General features: G+C 35.8%; 1 protein-coding gene across 1 annotated transcript; it reads right to left on the reverse strand.

Annotated features, from left to right (window-relative positions):
- Positions 1-8: 8 nt before the first annotated feature.
- On the reverse strand, positions 9-21,358 carry LOC127174402 (zinc finger CCHC domain-containing protein 24). The gene is made up of 4 exons (XM_051124827.1): positions 21,009-21,358; positions 19,168-19,368; positions 6,240-6,404; positions 9-4,951 (listed from the first exon to the last, which is right to left on the reverse strand). The coding sequence occupies exons 1-4, from the start codon at positions 21,198-21,200 to the stop codon at positions 4,838-4,840; spliced, it is 672 nt and encodes a 223-aa protein (XP_050980784.1). The 5' UTR covers positions 21,201-21,358; the 3' UTR covers positions 9-4,837.
- Between the last annotated feature and the right edge of the window lie 877 nt (positions 21,359-22,235).

Below are 22,235 nucleotides of genomic sequence, written 5' to 3' on the forward strand. Positions count from 1 at the left end.
GTTGTAGTAGTTTATTTGTATTTACAGTTTGATCTGCTCTTAAAAAAAGGAATATAAGGCACATTTCTGTGTTTCACAGGTTATTAATGGCACATTGCCTTCATATGATCATAATATTTCACAGTCTGATTTACTGTCATTCATTCATGCAGTGCTTTAATAAGATCTTCAACCATTTAGATGAAATGAACCTCGTGTATGAATCTGCATTCACACTTCTGTGCTTCAAACCAAATGCACTTCAGTCTTAAAAACTGGTTTTACATTTGAAAACACACATGCACATGCAGATTCAGCAATAGATATTTCAAAAGACCATAAAAGTAATACTTCTGGTATTCATTTTCAACATTAGATTTTATCCTTTCAGACCACTCACACCTATTTTTATCATCTGTGCGTCTTTCAGATGCATTTTGAGGCACTTTTTTTCAAAAGCACAGGCACAGACTTCATTCAGAACAGAATAAACATCACATTAATTAACGAAGTAAACTTCTTAATGTTCTGATCTCTATTGCTTTCACTATTATTGTTCATATTTTGACCCAAATACACAGATATCATTGTGATAAACAGGCACTTGATTAATGCATTATAAAATCACACAATATGCAAAATGTAGAAAATAAGAGCTTCATTAAAAATCAATGATTCACAAAAACAGCATTGTTAAAAACATCCTACGGCGTTGGAATTATTTGGAAAGCTTTTTGGGCAACTACACTGACAAACCGTAGCTTATACAGCATCGAAATGAGAATATTTCATAGATATTAATGCATTTAATAAGCAGAAGGCTGATCAGGTCATGAAGTATATTCTCATCACCATTATTTATGCTGGAAAATCACAATTTAAAAATGCAAAACATAGTAGTTTTCACTGATTATAATAATTCAAATAAAGTTCTTACGAGGTGAATTTTAAATCTTAAAAAAAAAACTACTGACAATTTAGAAATGTCCTTTTTCCTTTTTGTAATTAACATGTTTGAATCCCAACATTATTTCTTAATTATTAATCAATTTATAGTTTTTTTCATGTCCTCAATATCACTTTCCATTCTGTTAGTCTTTTGTAAATTCAAATTTCCCTGATGACATCACCCCCTACAGGAAGTGACATCATTTTGGAGGGAAATTAGCAGCACAAACAGTGAGTGTTTGATTATCAGTGGATTTTGTGTCGATCTCTCACTCAGTGATTAACATCAGATCTTTGAATACCACTTCACTGCATTATTGTGTAAATACTGAGTATTTATTTTTAAAAAGTTAAACGGGTTCTGAAAAACAGGAATGAGTCAGTGACAGTACAGAGTTTTCAATAGTCCAGACTTTACATCGAATTCATTTGACATTGATGCCCTGTCGGTAAAATATTGCCCTGAAATGTGTTTTATGAAATGCTTTAGAGAAATATTTCACATTTTCACATCATGTGAATTCACAGCAACTAACCTGATATCAAATATCAGTCTGAATGATGTATTAAAATATGTTAAATGAGAATTAAGGGTCAATTTAAATGATTTTTAATACAGATTGTATTGTATGACATGCACATAGGGGTGTGCAATATTAACAAAAAATAATATCTCAATATTTTCTGGGATTTTATAGATAACAATAATTAGACAATATTTTGCTGAGTGTATTATTGTGCTGGTATCATGGACAGCTGACTCCTACATTTTTTGATATTGTTCTGTGTGGTGTTCAGTTCACACTGATTAGAAATGAATCTTTTCCAATAAGTTTAAATTGATTTTTACCATTTATGGGCATTTTAACCTTTAAAAAGCCATTTTTTTTCTAAAAGTACGCATTATCTTTTGAGTCAAATTCTTACATTTGGGCTGTTACCAAGCAAATTAAATCAGTATCAGCAAAGTTTGTCTTTGCAATGCACAGGAAATACAAAAGCTGCATCTGAAGTGGCATTTAGATGTATTTACACACTTTTTAATGCAGGGCATGAATGCATTTAACCTGTAGTTACAAATGCACAAATAATGTCTTGATATTTTAAACATAAAACGTTGAATACTGATATTTGAAATTATTTAAATAATAAAAAGATACTTTAAATGTGAAAGTAAAATCGCCAGTAATAAGTTAATAAGTGAGTCATTGCGATTGAACCGAATCATTTGAACGGTTGATTCATTCAGGAACGAACACCGTCATGATACTCAAAGATGCAAAACAGTGCTGTTACTGTGTTTGGAATGATTTTTGTTGGCGAAATCAAGCAAAAACAGGCAATATAGTGTCTAAAACGTAAGTATCTTAATTCTTGTCTTTTGAACTGTTGTAAAAATCAATATCACATTTGCAATCGCAGTCATTTTTGAAGAAGAAAATGGCACGCTATATTGATATTGATATTGATTAACTACATGAAGTGGAATAAACTATACATTTTCTGTTCCCATGTTTTGAATTTGTGACCATTCTAAATTTATTGTAATAGACTGAATTATGCAGTGAAAGAACGCATTGTTAAAGGGGTGCTATTATGCTTTTTCACTTTTTGAATTTTAGTCAGTGTGTGGTGTGTATCTTTGGGCATAAAAAAGATCTACAAAGTTACAAATCTCAAAGTCCACTCCAAAAGGAGATATTTCGTTTTTAAAAATCCCTTTTCAAGAACTACAACAAACAGCTCCTTTGGACTACAACGTTTGTTTTCGGCATGCAAAGATGTCACAACGCGGCCAATTAGAATATCATTAAATTAAATCCCGCCCATGGAAATTCGAATTGTTGGCGGGAGGGTAGGGACGAGGTGGGGTTCAACGAGCCGTGGCGTAGCGGGTATAAACACGAGCACTGACTAGAGTGGCCGCTTCAGAGCAGTAACGCGCCGCAGACGTGTGCAGTGTGTGGTAAGAGATTTATTCATCATACAGTGTAGATAGCTTCACTTATAACGTGAGTGTTTTTTAAAGGGGTCATCGGATGCTAAGTTCACTTTTACATGTTGTTTGAACATTAATGTGTGTTGTCAGTGTATGTACAAATCTACCCTATAATGATAAAAATCCATGCAGTGGTTTTTAATTAATCTGTAAAAATAATATTCCCTTTTTCAAATTGAGCCCTTCTCAGATGCCTGTTGTTGTGGCGTCACACCCACAGAGGCCGCTCCCACGATAGTCGATTGACATGAGCGTTTTACCTCAGATCAGCTGTAACAGTCCAACTTTCATGTTTGGATGCTGGAGCAGGGATGTAAGTTAGACAAGAATTGAGCAATTGAGGTGTTGCTGGATGTAATAATGAACGTAGTGGCTGTCATTTACTCCAGACATCTGAGCTGCTAAAGATGCAGTGGATTACGTTTGTTTGTGAAGGGAATGCGCCTACTGATCTACATATATCCGTCCATGTTCACACGAATCATTTGTGATCCAGCTTCACTTACAGCAGAAGTGAGTAAAAGGGTTTTTTTTATGAATCTTTGCAATCGCCTTACCTAATAATGAGCTAGTTAGCAAGTTTAGTGGCAAAACGCAGCTAAAGTAAACAGGCTCGTCTCTCCACAGTAAGCAGAGAGGGGCGGGGCGAGCAGAGCTCATTTGCATTTAAAGCAGCCTCGACCAGAATGGGATGATTTTTGCAGAGCTGATTTTGACAAGGTAAAAAGGATGTTGTTTTACACAACCATTGAGAATTTTTAACCAAAGTATATTATAGACTTTTTATTAAGACCCTAAAGAATCATATCAACTTGTGGAAAATGGGCATCCGATGACCCCTTTAAAACTTGCACTAGAATAGGCTAGGCTAATCAGTGACGAAGTCCTTTGATAATGTTAGGCTGCTTTTAGTCTTATTCTGGAGCTGGTTTCGGACAATGAAACTAAGTATGTAAATAATTAAATACATTAGCACGATAATATCATGTATCGGTGATCTCGCAGGCTGACGACAGGACCCAACACTACTGTAGCATATTATTTACTCACCCTCCATGCATCCTAGGTGTATATGACTTCCTTCTTTCAGACGAATGCAATCGGAGTTATATTAAAATTTATCCTGACACTCCCAAGCTTTAGAACGGCATAGACGGGTGTTTCTCCTCATCAGTCCAAAACAAGTCCAATAATATGCATCCATCTATAATAAAATTTGCCTCACAAGGCTCCAGGGGGTTAATATAGGTAGTAAATCGATGCGTTTTTGTAAGAAAAATATCCATATTTAAAACATAAGAATCACTTTAATCTAGCTTGCGCTAACAGTTGTACACGGAAATTGCTTCTTCGACAAGGGGCGTGGCAGTACTGAAACACCTTCTAAGCTGTTCGCCAATCAATCGCCAATCAGTGGGAAAGCTAACCAATCACAACACATTTAGTTTTTCGGAAGGCGGGCCTTCATTAAACCTGGAACTAATTGAGCCTTATGTGCCAGGCTGGGAGAAATGTATTGTAATAATGTAAATTATGTTAAAAATAATGCGTTTTTCAAACCACCAAGCATGAAAGCATGTTCTAGTACACCCCCAAAACAAAATCAACACTTTGTAAAAGAGCATAATAGGACCCCTTTAAAGTCTAGTCTAGACTTCACGTAATGCGTGCCCTGCACTCTGTAGGTGTTTTGAATTGTTTTTGCAAAATACTCGATAATGTCAAATTGAACATCGTTAAAACTAAATTACGACATTATCGCAGACAATATATATCGCACACCCCTACATGCACAAACATTGCTGACAACATTTCATTTGAATATACCTGGAGCACAGTTAGGAATGAGTGAATACTGTCAAATTAAAGCGAGGTGATGAGGACGTGACGGGCGTTTTTGGGGGTCGGAGGTCACTGAACGCGACGGCAGTAATATCCGAGCACCTTACACTTCTCACACAGATGCTGAGGATGTTCTTTGCTCTGGTCCGACACGTCCAGACCGTCAGGTTTCTCCAAAGGACGCTGACAATCAGAGGAAAGCGTTTATCAGAAGTCAAAAAGCAATGATGTGCATTTTAAAAACAGAAGAACATGTGGTGAACATTAATGGAAAAAGAGATGTCAGGAGTGTTGAAGAGAGCTTCATCAAATGTTTTCTACCAAGTTCAGAACTTCATACAAAAGTAGCTTTATCTTGAGCCAAAAGTACACTATATTACATCTACCAGTCTTTTCTTCAGTGAAGTGCTGTCTAGTTCTCTTGCTCCAGTTAATAACTAACAGATGCTCTTCAGCTTTAACTGTTTCCAGTCGGTTTAGATGTTCTTTTGCAGCTCATTTTGTACTTTATTGTGCTTCAATAAAGCGACCAGAAATGGTCCAAACATTCACCCAGAGGCCCTTGAGGTTCCTGAGCCATCAGCAGTGATGTGTTTGTGTTTATATGGACGAGACGGAAAACAAAGCACAGAAATCAGTATGTTTGTCTTGTTTTCCAGTAAAAATATCTAAACATACTTACAGCAAGAAACGTTTTCTTGAGAAGTAAAATTGCACAATTAACCTTTTTTTTTTTTTTTTTTGTTTAAGCAGAAACCTTTTGTTAGATTTACACCAGTGGGGTAAACAATAATTTAATTGTTAAATCTCATGTCATTTTGCTAAAATACCTTTTTTAAGGCAGGGTTATTATAGTTGCAGTTAAAAATAAAACCAAAAATATTGTTGTACTTTAAAAAAAAAAAATAAACACTGAAATATAATATTAAAATACACTTATTTTATTTCAGCTAGTTGCCAAGGAAACATTTATCATTTTTGTTTAGCTGATGTACTAAAATAACTACATAAACTAAAACTAATAAATACAAACTATAAAAGGACAAAAACACAAAATTACATAAAACAAAAATAAATTTACTAAAATTAAAGTGAAAACAAAAAAATAACAAATAAATAAAATTGAAATATTTAGTTTAAAAGCAATATTATTAGAGTCAAATATTAATAAACATGCTGTTGTTTTGAAATAAAATAAAACAAAATCCCTAAGCTTATTTTATTTTAGATAGCTGGCAATATAACATTTCTAATTTTTGTTTAGTTTAACAAAATAAAATAAAATAAAATAGACATATTAAATAAAAATCACAAAATGACTAAAACTTTATCTAAACAAAATAAAATATCTAAAAAAGAATTCAAAATATTAACACAAACTATAAACTATTTTTAAGGATGTTTCAGTATTGTAGCTAAAAACCAGATCTAATGTCTGATTGCTAAAGGCTGTTTTTGAGCATCTGTTCACCTGTTTGTGAGGATAGACGTTGATGTGGCATTTGATGCACTCCTGCCCCATGTTCGCCCATGAGTTTCCACTCATCCATTTCCTCTTGCATTTGGGACACTTGTACTCGCCGAAACACCTCTTCTTACCCTGATACGGCGTCAGACCTTCTCCTTTAGGACGAGCCTGGTCAAACAAAAAAAAAAAAAACATGGTTAGTTCATCAGTAGACAAGAATCATACAAAAGGAAGACAATTCAGCAGCATTGTAAACACTACCATTCAAAAGATTGGGGTTGGTAAGATTTATTTATTTTTTTATTTATTTATTACTTTAATTCAGTAATGATGCATTAAAATGGTCAAAATGACATTAAAGACCTTTATAATGTTACAAAAAAATTATATTTTAAATAAATGCTGCTCTTTTTAACTTTCTATTGTTGTGTGAATTCTGAAAAATAAAATGTATGATGGTTTCTACAAAAATATTGGGCAGTTTTCAACATTGATAATAATCAGAAATGTTTCTTAAGCAGCAAATCAGCATATTAGAATGATTTCTGAAGCGTCAATTCAGCTTTGACCACAGAAAAAAATTACATTTTAACAGATATTCACATAGAAAACAACTTTTTTAAATTCTAATAATGTTTCACAATATTTTATCATAAGTGTGAGAATTTTAATCTTTAAAATGGTTTAATGTTTAATGTAATAATGTTTTTAAACCCCTGCGCTGTTACAGTATTGTGATGTTGCACTGAGTGCACTGTTACATTGTTTCAGTTCTGTTGCATTGGAATGTTCAATGTAACATCAAAGTAACATTCTTAACTGTCAAATGGAATTCAAAATGTAACATTCTCAGGAGGCACTGCAGTGGATATCAGTGTAAACTGTCTTTTTCTCCAGTCAGTTTTGCCTTTCACAAGCAGGTCTGTTTCAGATTTAAATCGCTAATTTAAGTGGATAAAGCTTCATAATCGAATGTAAGCTGCATGACAGGGATCCCGCAGCATTTAATGTCTTTTCTGTGGTTATTAGGAGTGTACAGTCATGGTTAGTGTGTCTGCATTTGGATCAGGATCACTGAGGATTCTGAAATCATTCATGCTGCATTTCTAATCATTCCAATGCTGGTGTTGTCCAGAGCTCTGATTTGCCCCTCAGTGTTGGACGGGTTCAGGCCTGTGTGGGTATGATTATGATTATGATTACTGGCATTGCTCTACTTTAATCAGACACATCTGATCCTCTCACGTCACTCATGTAAACCACCTGCTACTTTACCCTTTATTTGATTTACTTTGCTGCTTCACAACAACACTTGAGAAACAATTTTAAATAATTGTGCAACTGAACATCTTTTTTTTTTAATTTTGTCGCCAGCTGATTGTGAAAAGTACTATATATGAAAGCAGTGCAGTGTTTTTTGTTTTTTATTCTGGAATAAATGCAAGTCTGTCACTGTTGTTTGGAAATGAGGGGAAAAAAGAAAAGCTTATCTGACCCTTGTCCTGTTGTTCATAGAGTAATCCGAATGTCCTGTAGATTCATATCCATTGTGTTAGTTGCAAAGATGAAGAGAAATTGTAGAAATGTCTATTGAATGATGCAGAGCGATGAATCAAAAATCCAAATGCAATCCAATCATCAAGTTTAGGCCTAGTTTCCACTGTCCTCACTCTGCTTCTTTTTGGTTAAAGACCTGCGTCTTTAAGAGCTCTCAAACTCAATGCAAACGAGTTAAGACAGCAGCATAATATAAAGCAAGCCAATGAAGAAATTGTATTAAGAGTCATTCTACTATAAAGCATACAGAAACATAAGAAGCAAAACACACAGAGAATTAACCACGACCAACTAGACACACAAAAGGCTTACTTGGCTGAACTTAAAACCAAAGTTTTTCAATCAGGACTGTCTTGTGCACAAGAGAAGACAGAAGTTGTTTCCTCAAAATGCGTTCCAGCCTGTACTTGTGTTCTTGTGGACTTGTACTCAGTTGTTGCCCAAGGATTGTTCAATTCAAAGTTCACGTCTAGCCGGATGTGTTCTTGCTTTGACAAGGCAAACCTGAGGCAGTCAGGTATCCCAGAATGCATTTAGCACCAACCAGTGAGTGTTAATGGTAAAAGAGAGAACTTTTTAAAGTACCAAGGCTGCATCTATTTGATCAAAAAAACTGTAAACATTGTGAAATATTATTGCAATTTAAAACAGCTGTTTTTTGTGTAAATATCTATTAAAATGTCATTTATTTCTGTGATCAAAGTTGAATTTTCAGCATCATTACTCCAGTCTTCAGTGTCACATGATGCTTCAGAAATCATTCTAATATGCTGATTTGCTACTTAAGAAACATTTCTGATTATTACCAATGTTGAAAATGGTTGTGCTGCCCAAAATGTTTGTGGAAGCTGTCATATACTTAATTTTTCATGATTCGCAGATGAATAGAAAGTTCAAAAGAACAGCATTTATTTAAAATAGAAATCTTTTGTAACATTATTAATGTCTTTACTCTCACTTTCAATCAATTTAATGCATCCTTACTAAGTAAAAGTGTTTATTTCTTTCTTTCAAAAAAATAAAAAATACTGTAGTTTCATGTTTGCTTGATTTGGAGGATGGCTGGCTGGAGCGTTGTTGAATTGTGATGCAACAGTAACATGAAAGCGCTGCTGGAGGGAGGAGATGTTTATTCAGTGGTCTGTAATCACGGCTGGAATGTGAGCGTTTTCGTCTGTTTTTCTGACCACCAACAATCTCTAAAATTTAAATGAATGAAATGAAGATGTTGACAGCCACATAAAAGACAACTGCAGCCTCACACCCCGAAACACCCGGAACCGTCACACTGTGATTCATACGGCATAAAAAACGGACCATGATCTACTGCAAGTCATGCTTTTGTCTTCAAAAGACGATTAGAAAGAAAGATAGAAAAAAAATTAAACATGGTTAGAGAAACGCATGGAGGCTTTGAATAGGCACAAAGGAGAGTAGAATTTTAAATGTAACAATATTGCTGAAATGTTACATTCAAACTGGCAAAGTGTTACTAAATTGTTTAAATGTTACATTGAAACTGGCAAAGTGTTACTAAATTGTTTAAATGTTACATTCAAACTGGCAAAGTGTTACTAAATTGTTTAAATGTTACATTCAAACTGGTAAAGTGTTACTAAATTGTTTAAATGTTACTGGCAAAGTGTTACTAAATTGTTGAAATGTTACATTCAAACAAAGAAATGTTACTAAATTTGATTTTTAAGACAGCAGAGAACCTAAAATTTAAAATGCATCAAATTGCATTGAATTTTTACATTCTCTCAACGATTCCTTTTTTACAGAGCAGATTCTGAGCTCTAAGAGTTTATTCTCTGCATCCCTCGGGGCCACTCAGGGGCCCCTGTAACCCTGCTCTATATGATGAATACTTTGGAGGAGCCGTCATCATCATCATCATCATCGAGTCCAGCTGTGGGAGTTTGGCTGAGACACAACCAAATATTAGCAGCTGGAAATGTGAGTCAAACACACACACACACCCTTCAGAGCGTCCAAGCCCGTTTTCATTCACTGAACTCAGATTAAATGATAGTTTACAGTGCATAGTAAACCGGACAGATTGATGTGTTGAATCATAACCGAAGATCACCAAACATTCACTGATATAAGCATCTGCAAAAGTGATTCTGAACTGACTGTCCTTCAGAATTTTACAACACCTGTTATTTTATTCTCAATGAGATACTGTTTAGTTTTTTATATATATTTTTACTTATGCTTTTACTTATTTTTACTTTCGTTGATAAACTAAATTAGAAAAAAAATAAAAATTTAAATTAGAATTTATTTTTAGATTTCATGTTGCCACTTTAGGTTTATTTGTTTTTTTAATGTCCATATAGTTTTTATTACACATTTTATTAATATTATTATTATTTTCTTTTTTATTACATTAATTGGATGCAGTTTTTGATGTCAACAGCAAAATGAATTTCAGTCTTAGGATGCATGACAGTTCTAGTGTAATTTTTAAATGAAAGTTTGTCTTCTATAATACGACAATGCTCCACACACACACATACTGTACACATACACACACTGCACAATGTCTTCCTGCTGGAGGAAACACAAAGCCTATCAGAGCTGAAGACACTCACTCACTATTTCCACTGTCCTAACACACAAATCACACACAAACATGCTGTAATCCAGAAGGGACTGAGTGTCAGAGATTCCTCTGCTCATTTCCTGCATCTTATAGATGTATATGTTCATATAGTGTTGGGGTAATGCATTACAAGTAACACGAGTTACGTAACCAGATTACTTTTTTCAAGTAACTAGTAAAGTAACACATTACTTTTTAATTTACAAGAAAATATCTAAAAATCATCTTCAGTGTCACAGTGTGAAAATATTTTAAAAGTAATGCAAATGTAACTCAAGTAATGTAACGCATTACTTTCCATATAAAGTAACTGACGTAATCAGTTACTTTTTTAGGGATTAACGCAATATTGTAATGCATTACTACTTTTAAACGTAACTTTCCCCAACATCGTGTTCACACACAGAGTTTGGGGTCGGTAACATGTTTCAGTGTTTATGAAAGAAGCCTCTTCTGCTCACCAAGGCTCAATTATTTGTTAAAAAATATGGTAAAATAGTGAAATTTTATTGCAATTTAAACTAGCAGTTTTCTATGTGAATCTATGGTAAAATATAATTTATTCCCGTGATCTAAAGCTGAATTTTCAGCATCATTACTTCAGTCTTCAGTGTCACATGATGCTTCATAAATCATTCTAATATTCTGATTTGCTGCTCAAGAAACATTTCTGATTATTGGCAATGTTGAAAACAGTTGTGCTTGCCAATATTTCAGTGGAAGCCGTCATGCATTTTATTTTTCAAGATTCACAAATGAATAGAAAGCATTTATTTGAAATGGATATCGTTTGTAACATTATAAATGTCTTTACTGTCACTTTTAATCAATTTAATGTGTCCTTGCTGAATAAAATATCAATTTCTTTCACAACAATCCTACAATCAACTGTTTTAAATGTGTTAAAGCAGCTGTATGAAAACAGACCAGCTGCAATTGTATCATATTGCAATGATGTCAGTGTTGGTTAGTTTTCGATCTTTCGATCAAGACAAACAAAACAAAATCTGAATTTTTTACGCTAGTTAAATACTTGAAGGTGTTTGTTTTAGGCGTATTATCCTTGCTCACAGTTTCTCTGCAAACGCCCTCAATTTACTGCCCAAGGACCTTGTGCCTCACAGCCTCGTTTTCCCAGAGTTCCTCAGCGGAGGTTTTCTGCGTGCGGATTGGCTGTCGCCAGCTCTCCACCATCTGGAGCCCATCAGAGCGAACAATGCCGAGCCCGGGCTCTCGTGAGATCCAGTGCAGAACATGTGCTCAATTATTCCTCCCTAACAGACCCAAATGTCTTCGCTCTGCTCTGTTTGCATTGGCAGCGGTGCAGCTGGTGCAGCAGAGACGTCTGTACTGATGTTTCAGGACGCTAATAATGCAACATTTTCTATGAGGAAAACCAAATCTGTCATTGTTTTCAATTGTTTAGACCTATACTACTACTAATTTTAGATGCTGAAATCATTGTAGTCAATGCCGTAATTGTAAATGTTATTGCCACATAGCAACATGCTTAAAATCCACTCAGCGTGACCATACAGCTAATTATTTTTGTTTTGCATGCACAAGCTCTTATTTTCATAAGCAAATTGTAAAATATATACTATGTTTTTATAAGTAGGTGTGGCTCATACTATATGAGCTTAAAACGTCCCATGATGCATTTCTTAAAGCTGTTGCAGTGCACGCTGGGAGTGGCTCGCGATGGAAATCTGACAAGGTGCCTGTAATTCAGAGCCATATGTTTAAGTGTCAGTTTAAGATTTCCCATAAGCCCTTTTCAAACCCCATCAAATACTGTCCACGCCTCTCATTAAAGAACATGAACGCTCTGTTTTAGACAAGTGAGGTTAACTTTATTGAGCTACACTCACACGCACTAGTAATTTAGAGAAAGTACATTTAGTAAAGTAAGATTTTAATATATGCATTCATCAAGGACGCATTAAATTGATCAAAAGTGTCAGTGAAGACATGTATAGTGTTGCAAAAGATTTCTATTTTAAATAAATGCTGTTCTTTTGAACTTTCTATTCAGCTGTGAATCCTAAAAAATAAAATGTATAATGATTTCCACAAAAATATTGGGCAGCACAGCTGTTTTCAACATTGATAATAATCAGAAATGTTTCTCGAGCAGCAAATCAGCATATTAGAATGATTTCTGAAGCATCATGTGACACTGAAGACTTAAGTAATGATGCTGAAAATTCAGCTTTGAACACAGAAATAAATTACACTTTAACAGATATCGACATAGAAAACAGCTATTTTAAATTATAATAATATTTGACAATTTTTACTTTATTTTTGATCAAATAAATTCAGTCTGGGTGAGAAGAAGAGACTCAAAAATATTTTGAATGTTAGTGTATTTCTAACTTTTCACAGGTTAAGTAACTCATCAAGAGAATTACAAATGAGATTTTAATATCTCTTTCGTTTCTGCTAGATATCATTGAGATCTTCCAGCATCAAATGATCTGATCTGTTCCACACCATAATCGCTAACAGAAACATCTGTGACAATGTTGATACAGTACTTCAATAAAACATGCATTAAAAATGCTTCATGGTTATTTGTTTGGTTATTCTTCAATAGCACGTTTTAAATGTTTTAATATGTCCAAAAAACACTGCCAACATTTGCTCTACATGCAATAAATTAAATCACTGATGGCTGTGAACCAGCCTTACAATAATGCCAAACTGTGAGTGCATGCATTATATATTGCATTTTATATATATGCTCTTAAACTTTGCTGTTTTTATAGTCGCTCTGCAGGTATATTAAAATACATATTTTTAAAAATGAATTAAGATATTTTTTTAAGGCATGAGTCATATGAAATGCTGTTATGATATTTTTATGGTGTTGGACGCCTGACAGTATCTATAGTACAGTAATGTCTCAGTCAAACACCCACTAATGTCATTCCTGTCCGTCCCACAGCATGACAGATTTACATTCTCTGTGCTCTGGCTCAGATTTTCTGTGGGTTTCCCCACACAGATGGTGTTTTACATTATCAGAGTGGTTTGGCTGAATAAAAAAGAATGTTTGTTTGAAATGTGATAATCTGTTAAAGAAAACCAAACGAAAATGTGCTAAAACGTACTCACTCTCAGGCCATTCAAGATGTAGATAGGTTGTTTCTTCATCAGATTTGGAGAAATGTAGCATTCCATGACTGGCTCACCAATGGATGTGAATGGGTGCCGTCAGAATGAGAGTCCAAACAGCTGATAAAAACATCACAATAATCCACAAGTAATCCACACCACTCCAGTCCATCAGTTAACATCTTGAGAAGACAAAAGCTGCATGTTTGTAAGAAACAAATCCACACTTGAGATATTTTTAGTCCAAAGTATGAGTCTATAATCCATAATAATGCTTCCTCCAAATCTTCTGTTGTCTCTCACATCAAAATCCAGCCACAAATTTGTTTAGAGCTGTTTTGGCTTGTAAACAGTGCTTAATCTGTGCAGATATTTCTCCTGATTCAGCCCAGATCACTTTTACTGGAGGAAGTGTTATGGATTGTGGACTTTTATTTTAGTTCAAAATGTCTTGATGGATTTTTTTCAGCTTTTGTCTTCTCAAGATGTTAACTGATGGACTGGAGTGGTGTGGATTACTTGTAGATTATTGTGATGTTTTTATCAGCTGTTTGGACTCTCACTCTGACGGCACCCATTCACATCCATTGGTGAGCAAGTGACGCAATGACACATTTCTCTAAATCGGATGAAGAAACAAACTCATCTACATCTTAGATGACCTGTGGGTGAGAACATTTTTAGCAAATGTTAATTTTTGGGTAAACTATTCCATTAAAATTCACTGTGCAAAACTGTTTGCTAGTATATTGTTATGTAGTTGCTTACAGTCAACAGAAACTACTTAAAACTCTCTTATATTCTGGTCTCTATATAGAGTTACACCCAGAGATTTAATAGACGTTCAGATGCTTTAATGAGATCAGTTAAACTTCATGCAAACTGACAGAAACATACTTTACACATGTAAACAAATGCAGATGCATTTCCCAGCTTTAATATGCATTCTTGCACTATAGTACTCAAGACAAATGTCTGTGCCATTAAACCAGATGCTGTTATTTAAATATCTAGCTACATGTCTAAATAACTTGCGCAGTAAAACATTCAATCTGTTGCTTTACTTTGAAAGACCCATATGTTGTAACAACCCAACATATTAACATTGTGCTTGTGCAGCTAGAAGTGTTTGTGTTTCACGTACTTGTGTGAAGTATGTTTCTAATTGAATTTTTAGGATCAGTTTCACGACTACCTGCAGAAACAACAGATGTCTTCAGCACTTTAAACTTCTTCAGGTATATTTGATCACTTCGGGGAAAGAAGATACTGGTTTATAGGATTACTGCTAAAATATAACATACTGTGGAAGGTCACGAGAGAGTTTACCATGTCAGTGACTCATTGCTTTAATAAGGAACAGATTTGTGTCAGTACTGTATTCAGGGTCCAAAACTAACTCTTGCCAAGTAAAATTGGCGAGTAAATAAAAAGTTACTCACCAGTTAGGCGGTTACATAGTTGAACTGTAAGTGATGATTTGAACTTCAAACTATCCAAATTAGAGATGAAAATAGGCCAGCTACTAACGAAAACCTGCTTTTTAGATTTTTTTTTTCAGTTTTTAAAAAATATTTGTCCGTAAAGCCTTAAATATATATATATTTATATATATACAACACAAAAACAAAGATGTTTTATACATATTTTTTAATTTAATACATTTTAATTTAATTAATTTAATAATTTAATTTAATTAATACATTTAAGAATTTTATTTTATTATTTTATTGCATTGTATTGCATTGCATTGCATTGCAAAGTACAGTTTAATAGCCATATATAGCTACATTTATATGTTGCATGTTTAAAATGTTAAAGCAGACAAACCACTGTGCAAAGCTAACATAAGGAGTCGCCTTGTATATTTCTGGTCTTTTTCGGCGGCTCGGCCAGACGTGTCCAGCTGTGATTCAGTGTTGGGTTTCAGTGAGACGGATGCTGACAGGTGGGCAGGCAAAACAAAAACAACTAAACGTCTGGATGAAAAATTCCCACCTTCTCCTGGAGCAGAGATGTGTGAGACAAAACAGCAGATCAAAATTACTGCTGAGGTCAGTTTAGTAGTGTCTGGATATTGGTAAGGACAATTCATAGCATCTCTACTAAATTCTGCTCCCTTGAAAATCATGTCCGACTTTGGAAACTATAGTTCTCTCTTTAAATATAAAGAGATCAAACAACAGATTCATGAGTTCTTTGTGCTGCTGCTCAACTTCCCGATCGAAATCAAATATTCACGATTCACACTCTCAAACCCCGATCTGAATAATGGTTCGCAAACCATCGTTTCAGATAAAGAATCGAGGCATGGATTGCAAATCAATCTGTTCGCAAAGTGATGCACGAACCCACTCTGAAGTCCCGATCTGAATCAAATGATTCACAATTTGAAGTCCCAATCTAAATCAAATTATTTGTGATCCACACTCCAAAGTCCCGATCTGAATCAAATATTTGCGATCCGCACTCTGAAGTCCCGATCCGCATAATGATTCACAAACCATCATTTCAGATAAGGAATTGAAGTACGGATCATGAATCAATCTATTCGCAAAATGACTCACAAACCCGCTCTGAAGTTCCGATCTAAATCAAATAATTTGCAAACTGTGCTCTAAAGTCCCAATCTGAATCAAATGATTTGCAATCCACACTCCAAAGTCCCGATCCAAACCATCGTTTCAGATAAGATATCGAAGCAAGGTCCGTGAATCAATCTTCTTGCAAAATGCTTTGCGAACCTGCTCGAAAGTTCCGATCTAAATCAAATGATTCGTGATCCGTGCGCCAAAGTCCCGATCTGAAACAAAAGATTTGCAATTTGAAGTCCCAATCTAAATCAAATAATTCACGAATTGAAGTCTCGATCTGAATCAAATGATTTGTGATTCTCACTCCAAAGTCCTGATCTGAATACTGATTCACGATCATTTCAGGGAATCATAGTGCGAAGTGTGAATCATTCAATTCATTAAATGACTCACAAACCTTCTCCGAAGTTTCTAAATTAAATGATTTGTGATCCGCGCTCTGAAGTCCCGATCTGAATCAAATGATTTGCGACTTGAAGTCTCAATATAAATCATGATCATGCGAAAATCATGCGATCTAAAGTCCCGATATGAATCAAATGATTTGCGATCCATAGTCCAAAGTCATGATCTGAATAATGATTTGCAAACCATCGTTTCAAAGAAATCTGAGCGTGGATCGCAAATCATTCAATTCACAAAATGATTCGCAATATGAAACAAATGAATTATGATGTGCGATGTTTCAATCTAAATCAACTGATTCACGATTTGCGTTTTTAAGTCCCGATCTGAATCAAGCGATTCACAATTGAGTGCTTCAAAACAGTGAATCGTCACTGTCGCGATGTCAAATTCAAAAATGAATGTGTCTTTCAATTTGATCTGGTTTTTGCTAGTGACTCGCTTGAACTGAATGATCAAAGTCACCAGTTCTAATCAAACAAATGACTCAGTTGATTCAGTTCATCTCATACCATTGAAGTGAATCAGTGTATACTGTAATAAATGTTTGAGAAACGATTGTTGTATCTGATTGTATCAGTCTATTATGGCATGGTGTCATGTAATCATCCTTTAACTCATTTAAACAAAGCTAATGTCTAGACAGACTCTGCTCTGCACACACATACTGTATGTAACAGCTGTTGAAAGAGCGTCCTTCCCTGTTTCTTCTCTTGTTATCATCTTTCCTCTCATGTCACCTGAGACTAATTCAAATGCTGTGACGGTAAATTTTATGAAGGACAAAGACCTAAATCACTTCATTTTTCTATAAAAGATGAAGTTTTCCCCTCCGTTTCTGGAGCTTATGACGCACAGCTGACTGATGTGTGTTTGGCTGAATGTGGTGTCGAGGGGGCTTTTGCTCATCTACGACAGTCAATGATGTCATGAAAGGCAAGAAACTGGATCATCTTTCATAAACACAGAAGGTTCATCTGGCGCTCATTACGGCTCCTCATGCGGGTGGGGAGTTTGCGGCAATGAACTCTGGGTAAAGTTTTGCAATGCAAGTCAGTTACAGTAAAAGAGTGTTAGATAATCACACCACTGCTATCACAGAACTGGTTTCTAGGGTGCTCTGGGTGGTTGCTAGGTAGCAGCTAGGGTGTTGTTATGCATTCGCCGAGGTGTTTGCTGTGCAGTTACTTTTGTATTCTCAGTGGTTGCTAGGGTGTTACTATGCAGTTGTTTAAGTGTTCTGGGTGGTTGTTAGAGTGTTGTTATGCAGCTGCCAGGGTGGTTGCTTGCTTATTCTGAGTGGTTGCTAGGGTGTTACTATGCAGTTGCTAGGGTGTTCTGGGTGGTTAGGATGTTGTTATGCATTTGCCAGGGTGGTTGTTTTGCAGTTGCTTGGGTATTCTGAGTGGTTGCTAGGGTGTTACTATGCAGTTGCTAGGGAGTTCTGGGTGGTTGTTAGGTGGCAGATAGGGTGTTGTTATGCAGTTGCCAGGGTGGTTGCTTGGTTATTCTGAGTGGTTGCTAGGGTGTTGCTATGAAGTTGCTAGGGTGTTCTGGGTGGTTGTTAGGGTGTTGTCATGCAGTTGTCTGGGTGGTTGCTTGGTTATTCTGAGTGGTTGCTAGGGCATTCTGAGTGGTTGCTAGGGTGTTACTATGCATTGCTAGGGAGTTCTGGGTGGTTGTTAGGTGGCAGATAGGGTAGTGTTATGTAGTTGCCAGGGTGGTTGCTTTAAAGTTGCTTGGGTATTCTGAGTGGTTGCTAGGGTGTTACTATGCTTTGCTAGGGAGTTCTGGGTGGTTGTTAGGTGGCTGTTAGGGTGTTGTTATGCAGTTGCCAGGGTGGTTGCTTGGTTATTCTGAGTTGCTACTAGGGCGTTGCTATGAAGTTGCTAGGGTGTTCTGGGTTGTTGGTAGGGTGTTGTTATTCCAGTTGCCAGGTTGGTTACTTTACAGTTGCTCAGATATTCTGAGTGGTTGCTAGGGTGTTGCTATGAAGTTACTAGGGTGTTCTAAATTGTTGCTAAAGTTTTACTATTCAGTTTCTAGGGTGTTCTGGGTGGATGTTAGGTGGCTGTTAGGATGTTGTTATGCAGTTGCCAGGGTGATTACTTTGCAGTTGCTTGGTTATTCTGAGTGGTTGCTAGGGTGTTACTAATCAGTTGCTAGGGTGTTCTGAGTGGTTGCTAGGGTGTTACTATGCAGTTGATAGGGTGGGTGGTTTCCAGGAGGTTGCAAGGGTGTTCTGGGTGGTTGTTAGGTTGCTGTTAGGGTGTTATGTAGTTCCCAAGGTGGTTGCTTTGCAGTTGCTTAGGTATTCTGAGTGGTTGCTAGGGTGTTGCTATGCAGTTGCTAGGGTGTTCTGGTTGTTGCTAGGAGGTTGCTAGGGTGTTCTAGGTAGTTGCTAGGGTGTTGCTAGGTGGCTGCTATGAGTTGCTAGGGATTTCTGGGTGGTTGCTAAGGTGTTGCTAGGTGGATTCAGTTCAGTTCTATAGTATGATTTCAAATTTTTAAAAAGTAATCTGTAAACTCCACAAAATGTCCCAATTATACATTTTCATTAAAACTATCTAATAAAAAGAATATCCATGCATGTTGATTGACAGGTTTAGGTGAGCAGGTTGTAGTTGCAGCAGTGAGTGTTTACCTGTGGACAGTCTTTGATGTAGTGGCCCTTATTGAAGCACAGATGGCACAGGTAGTTGGGCGGAGGTTTCTTGCAGGGCTTTCTGGGTTCAGAGGTCAGCGAAAGGTCACAGAAACTGTCCGTCAGTAAACTCAAACCCTCGACGATGTTGTTTAAAGAGCCGTAGGGAGACGAGCCCTTATATAAGCGGCTACACAGAGTCTGCAGAGAGAAAAAACACATTAAACAAAAATATGTGATCACAAGGTTATGGGTTTGATTCCCAGGGAATGCAACTGGTAAAATATATTTTTTTGTTATTTTAGTACTTCAAGTTAAACTAAACAAAAATGAGAAATGTTGTCTAGAAACTAGCTGAAGTGAATTTTTTTATATATATTTTATTTATTTCAGTTAGTTTAAGTAACAGAATTTTTAATGATTTTAGTTTTTAATTTTTTTGTTTACTATTTTATTATAGATTATTTAACATGCCCTCAGTCTGTACATTTTTTCCAAGTATTTACTAAGCTTTTTTTCTAAACTGCCAATAGGTGTCAATACATTGTAAAATCACTGTAAAGTATTGCTTAAAGGTTAAAGACAGTTGTTTATTGATATTAAAATGTAAATGTAAGCTGCCAATGATTCCCTCTGTGTAAACATTTCTGTTTTTGATTGTTTATAATTGTTTTCTGTGGTTTTCTGCTCTGATTTCCTTTCTGCACATGATCTGTGTGAGAGAGAATGTTCCGTTTTCCTCAGGAAGACAGACTTTGCCACATGATTCTCCGAAACCTTTTCCTCATGAGATTGTCCATGCTGTTCAGAATGAAATATTAGCCAACTGCCTATATATTAAGCAGTATATACTGTAAACAACATAGTTAATAGCATGCAATATGCAATGACAAATATTTAAAATATATTTGCATTATGCAAAAGTAGCATGCAACATTACGTACATGTGTAATTCTAATTAGCATCAGGGATATTCATTCATCATATATCTTTATAAATTCTTATCCAGAACCTAGATTTTATGCACATATAATAAAAACGCTGAACTCAGATGTTTTTTCCACATTGTTTATGTGGAGCCAAACCACTAAAGCTTCAAATCTCTTAAGCAAAAACTCTGGATTTTCATTCAGTCTTTCCCATTTGGCCTGGTGCATCTGTGATTTGTAAAGCCAAAGTAAGTGATAATTCCTTAATACACACATAAAACTTGTTTAAATGATGGTATGGTATTTTTATTCACCATGGTACTGAATTATTGCTGTCATATTCATATAATTTTAATACTATGGTACGTTTTTGTTACTGAAAGGATTGTGCATTATTATCATAAGCAGAAGTGCCAGTAAGCTAGTCACTTGCACAGTAATTTGTAAGTGAACAGCTCAGTAAAGAGCAGATGAACTGTTCAGGCTGACCTGAGTCTTCACAGTTCAAACCGAACAGAGAAAAGAGCTGTCAAACAGAGCTGAACTCCACTGAAACCAGCCATTCAGGACCAAACACACATTTCTCTGCACATGATGGAGCTCTACAGCAACAGAGTGTGCTTGTTAACCCAGAACTTCTGCTGTTCATCACTGACAGCCACTCAGAGGATGAACTGAAGAAAATTTGTCAGTGAAAGCAGTGTGAATGTGTCTGTGGATGACGCCAGAAGTTTTATGCATGCTTTTATAATGCATCTAGAATAAATTCCTGAAAATGTAACTAACTATACTGGGTCCACATGCATCTAAGTTTCACCTGAACTCCTGTCGATAGATAGATAGATAGATAGACAGACAGACAGACAGACAGATAGACAGACAGCATCAGTGAGGCTGTCATGACGTCATCACCTCCGTGCGTTCATGAATGAAGCTGCTGATGATGCTGGAGTTCAGATGTGAATCCAGATCCTCCGCTGCGGGTTTGATGCTGTGGTTCCCATCAGACTCCGCGTTGCTCTCAGACTCCTGCAGCGACAGATAAACCCAGTTCAAAAGTTGCGCGGGTTGATACATCGCGTCCAGAGCCGAAACCAAACTCATCTTCCTTATGGATAAATCCAGTTCGAATAAAAAAGATGGTGTTTGTCGATGTGTGCCAGACTCTGGCACTGCTGTCGCTTCACACTGAGCCCATTGTTGCGGAATGACAAGACGGGACGGTTCGCGCAGCTCTGAGGAGGAAAAAGTTAAACCGCATATTCACCGCAATTTACCAATCCTGCTGGGCGGGAGGGTTGGCTGATGTATATTCATAAGCTGTGCAGTCACCATTGGAAGGTTACCACGAAACGTCATCATATTATAATTAATATTCAAAAACACGCACTTCCCCATTGCGAGGATTCCGATTTGCGTCAGCACTAATTAATATTCATGAGTTGAGACGCATTTCATATTATTTAAAAAAACTTAATTGATGACTTATTATAATAATCAACTTGGGAACAAATTACCTTTATTATTTAAAAAAAAAATTAAAAACGTGAAAATAATGAAAAAAAGTGTTTGCACTCATTAAAACCAAATGTAATAAAGTTATAGCCATACATATCTAGGCTATAATACATCCAGATGCCTGGCATCCTTACAAAAACTGTACCATACCAACATATGTTTGTTATAATTATAATATATTACATTAAATTGCATTGCATTGTATTGTACATCTGTCACAAATCGACCTACATTTTGTTGTTTTTCTTCATTCTTGATTGTTTGCAACATTGTGCAACATTGTAATGCATTACTTTTCATAAAAAGTAACAAAGTAATGCAATTAGTTACTTTTTATGGAGCAACGCAACATCATCACGCATTACTTATAAAAAGTAAGTAATGCAATTAAAGAAATGCAATTTCTTTGTTTTCTTTTTTTCAAAGTCCATTAAGCTTGTTTATTTTAATATTTAAATGACCTTTTAAATCCCAGCGTGTTTTATTTGTCGTGTCAGAACTCATTATGTGACTTAAATGAAATCAGTGTAAATCAAAAGCTAACCCCGACTCTGCCCTCTGGTGTTTGTGTGAATGTATTACAGGTTGTTTAATGCAAAGCAGCTGAACTTTGAAATGTGA

The sequence above is a fragment of the Labeo rohita genome, chromosome 12, assembly GCF_022985175.1.
Source record: "Labeo rohita strain BAU-BD-2019 chromosome 12, IGBB_LRoh.1.0, whole genome shotgun sequence".
Lineage (NCBI taxonomy): Eukaryota > Metazoa > Chordata > Actinopteri > Cypriniformes > Cyprinidae > Labeo > Labeo rohita.

Coding starts and splice junctions, on each gene's coding strand:
- LOC127174402 (XM_051124827.1), bottom strand. CDS start 21,200: ATGAGTTTGGTTTCGGCTCTGGACGCGATGTATCAACCCGCGCAACTT. Junction 19,369..21,008: donor TCATTCATGAACGCACGGAG/GTGATGACGTCA, acceptor TTCTCTCTGCAG/ACTCTGTGTAGCCGCTTATA. Junction 6,405..19,167: donor ACATCAAAGACTGTCCACAG/GTAAACACTCAC, acceptor TTGTTTGACCAG/GCTCGTCCTAAAGGAGAAGG.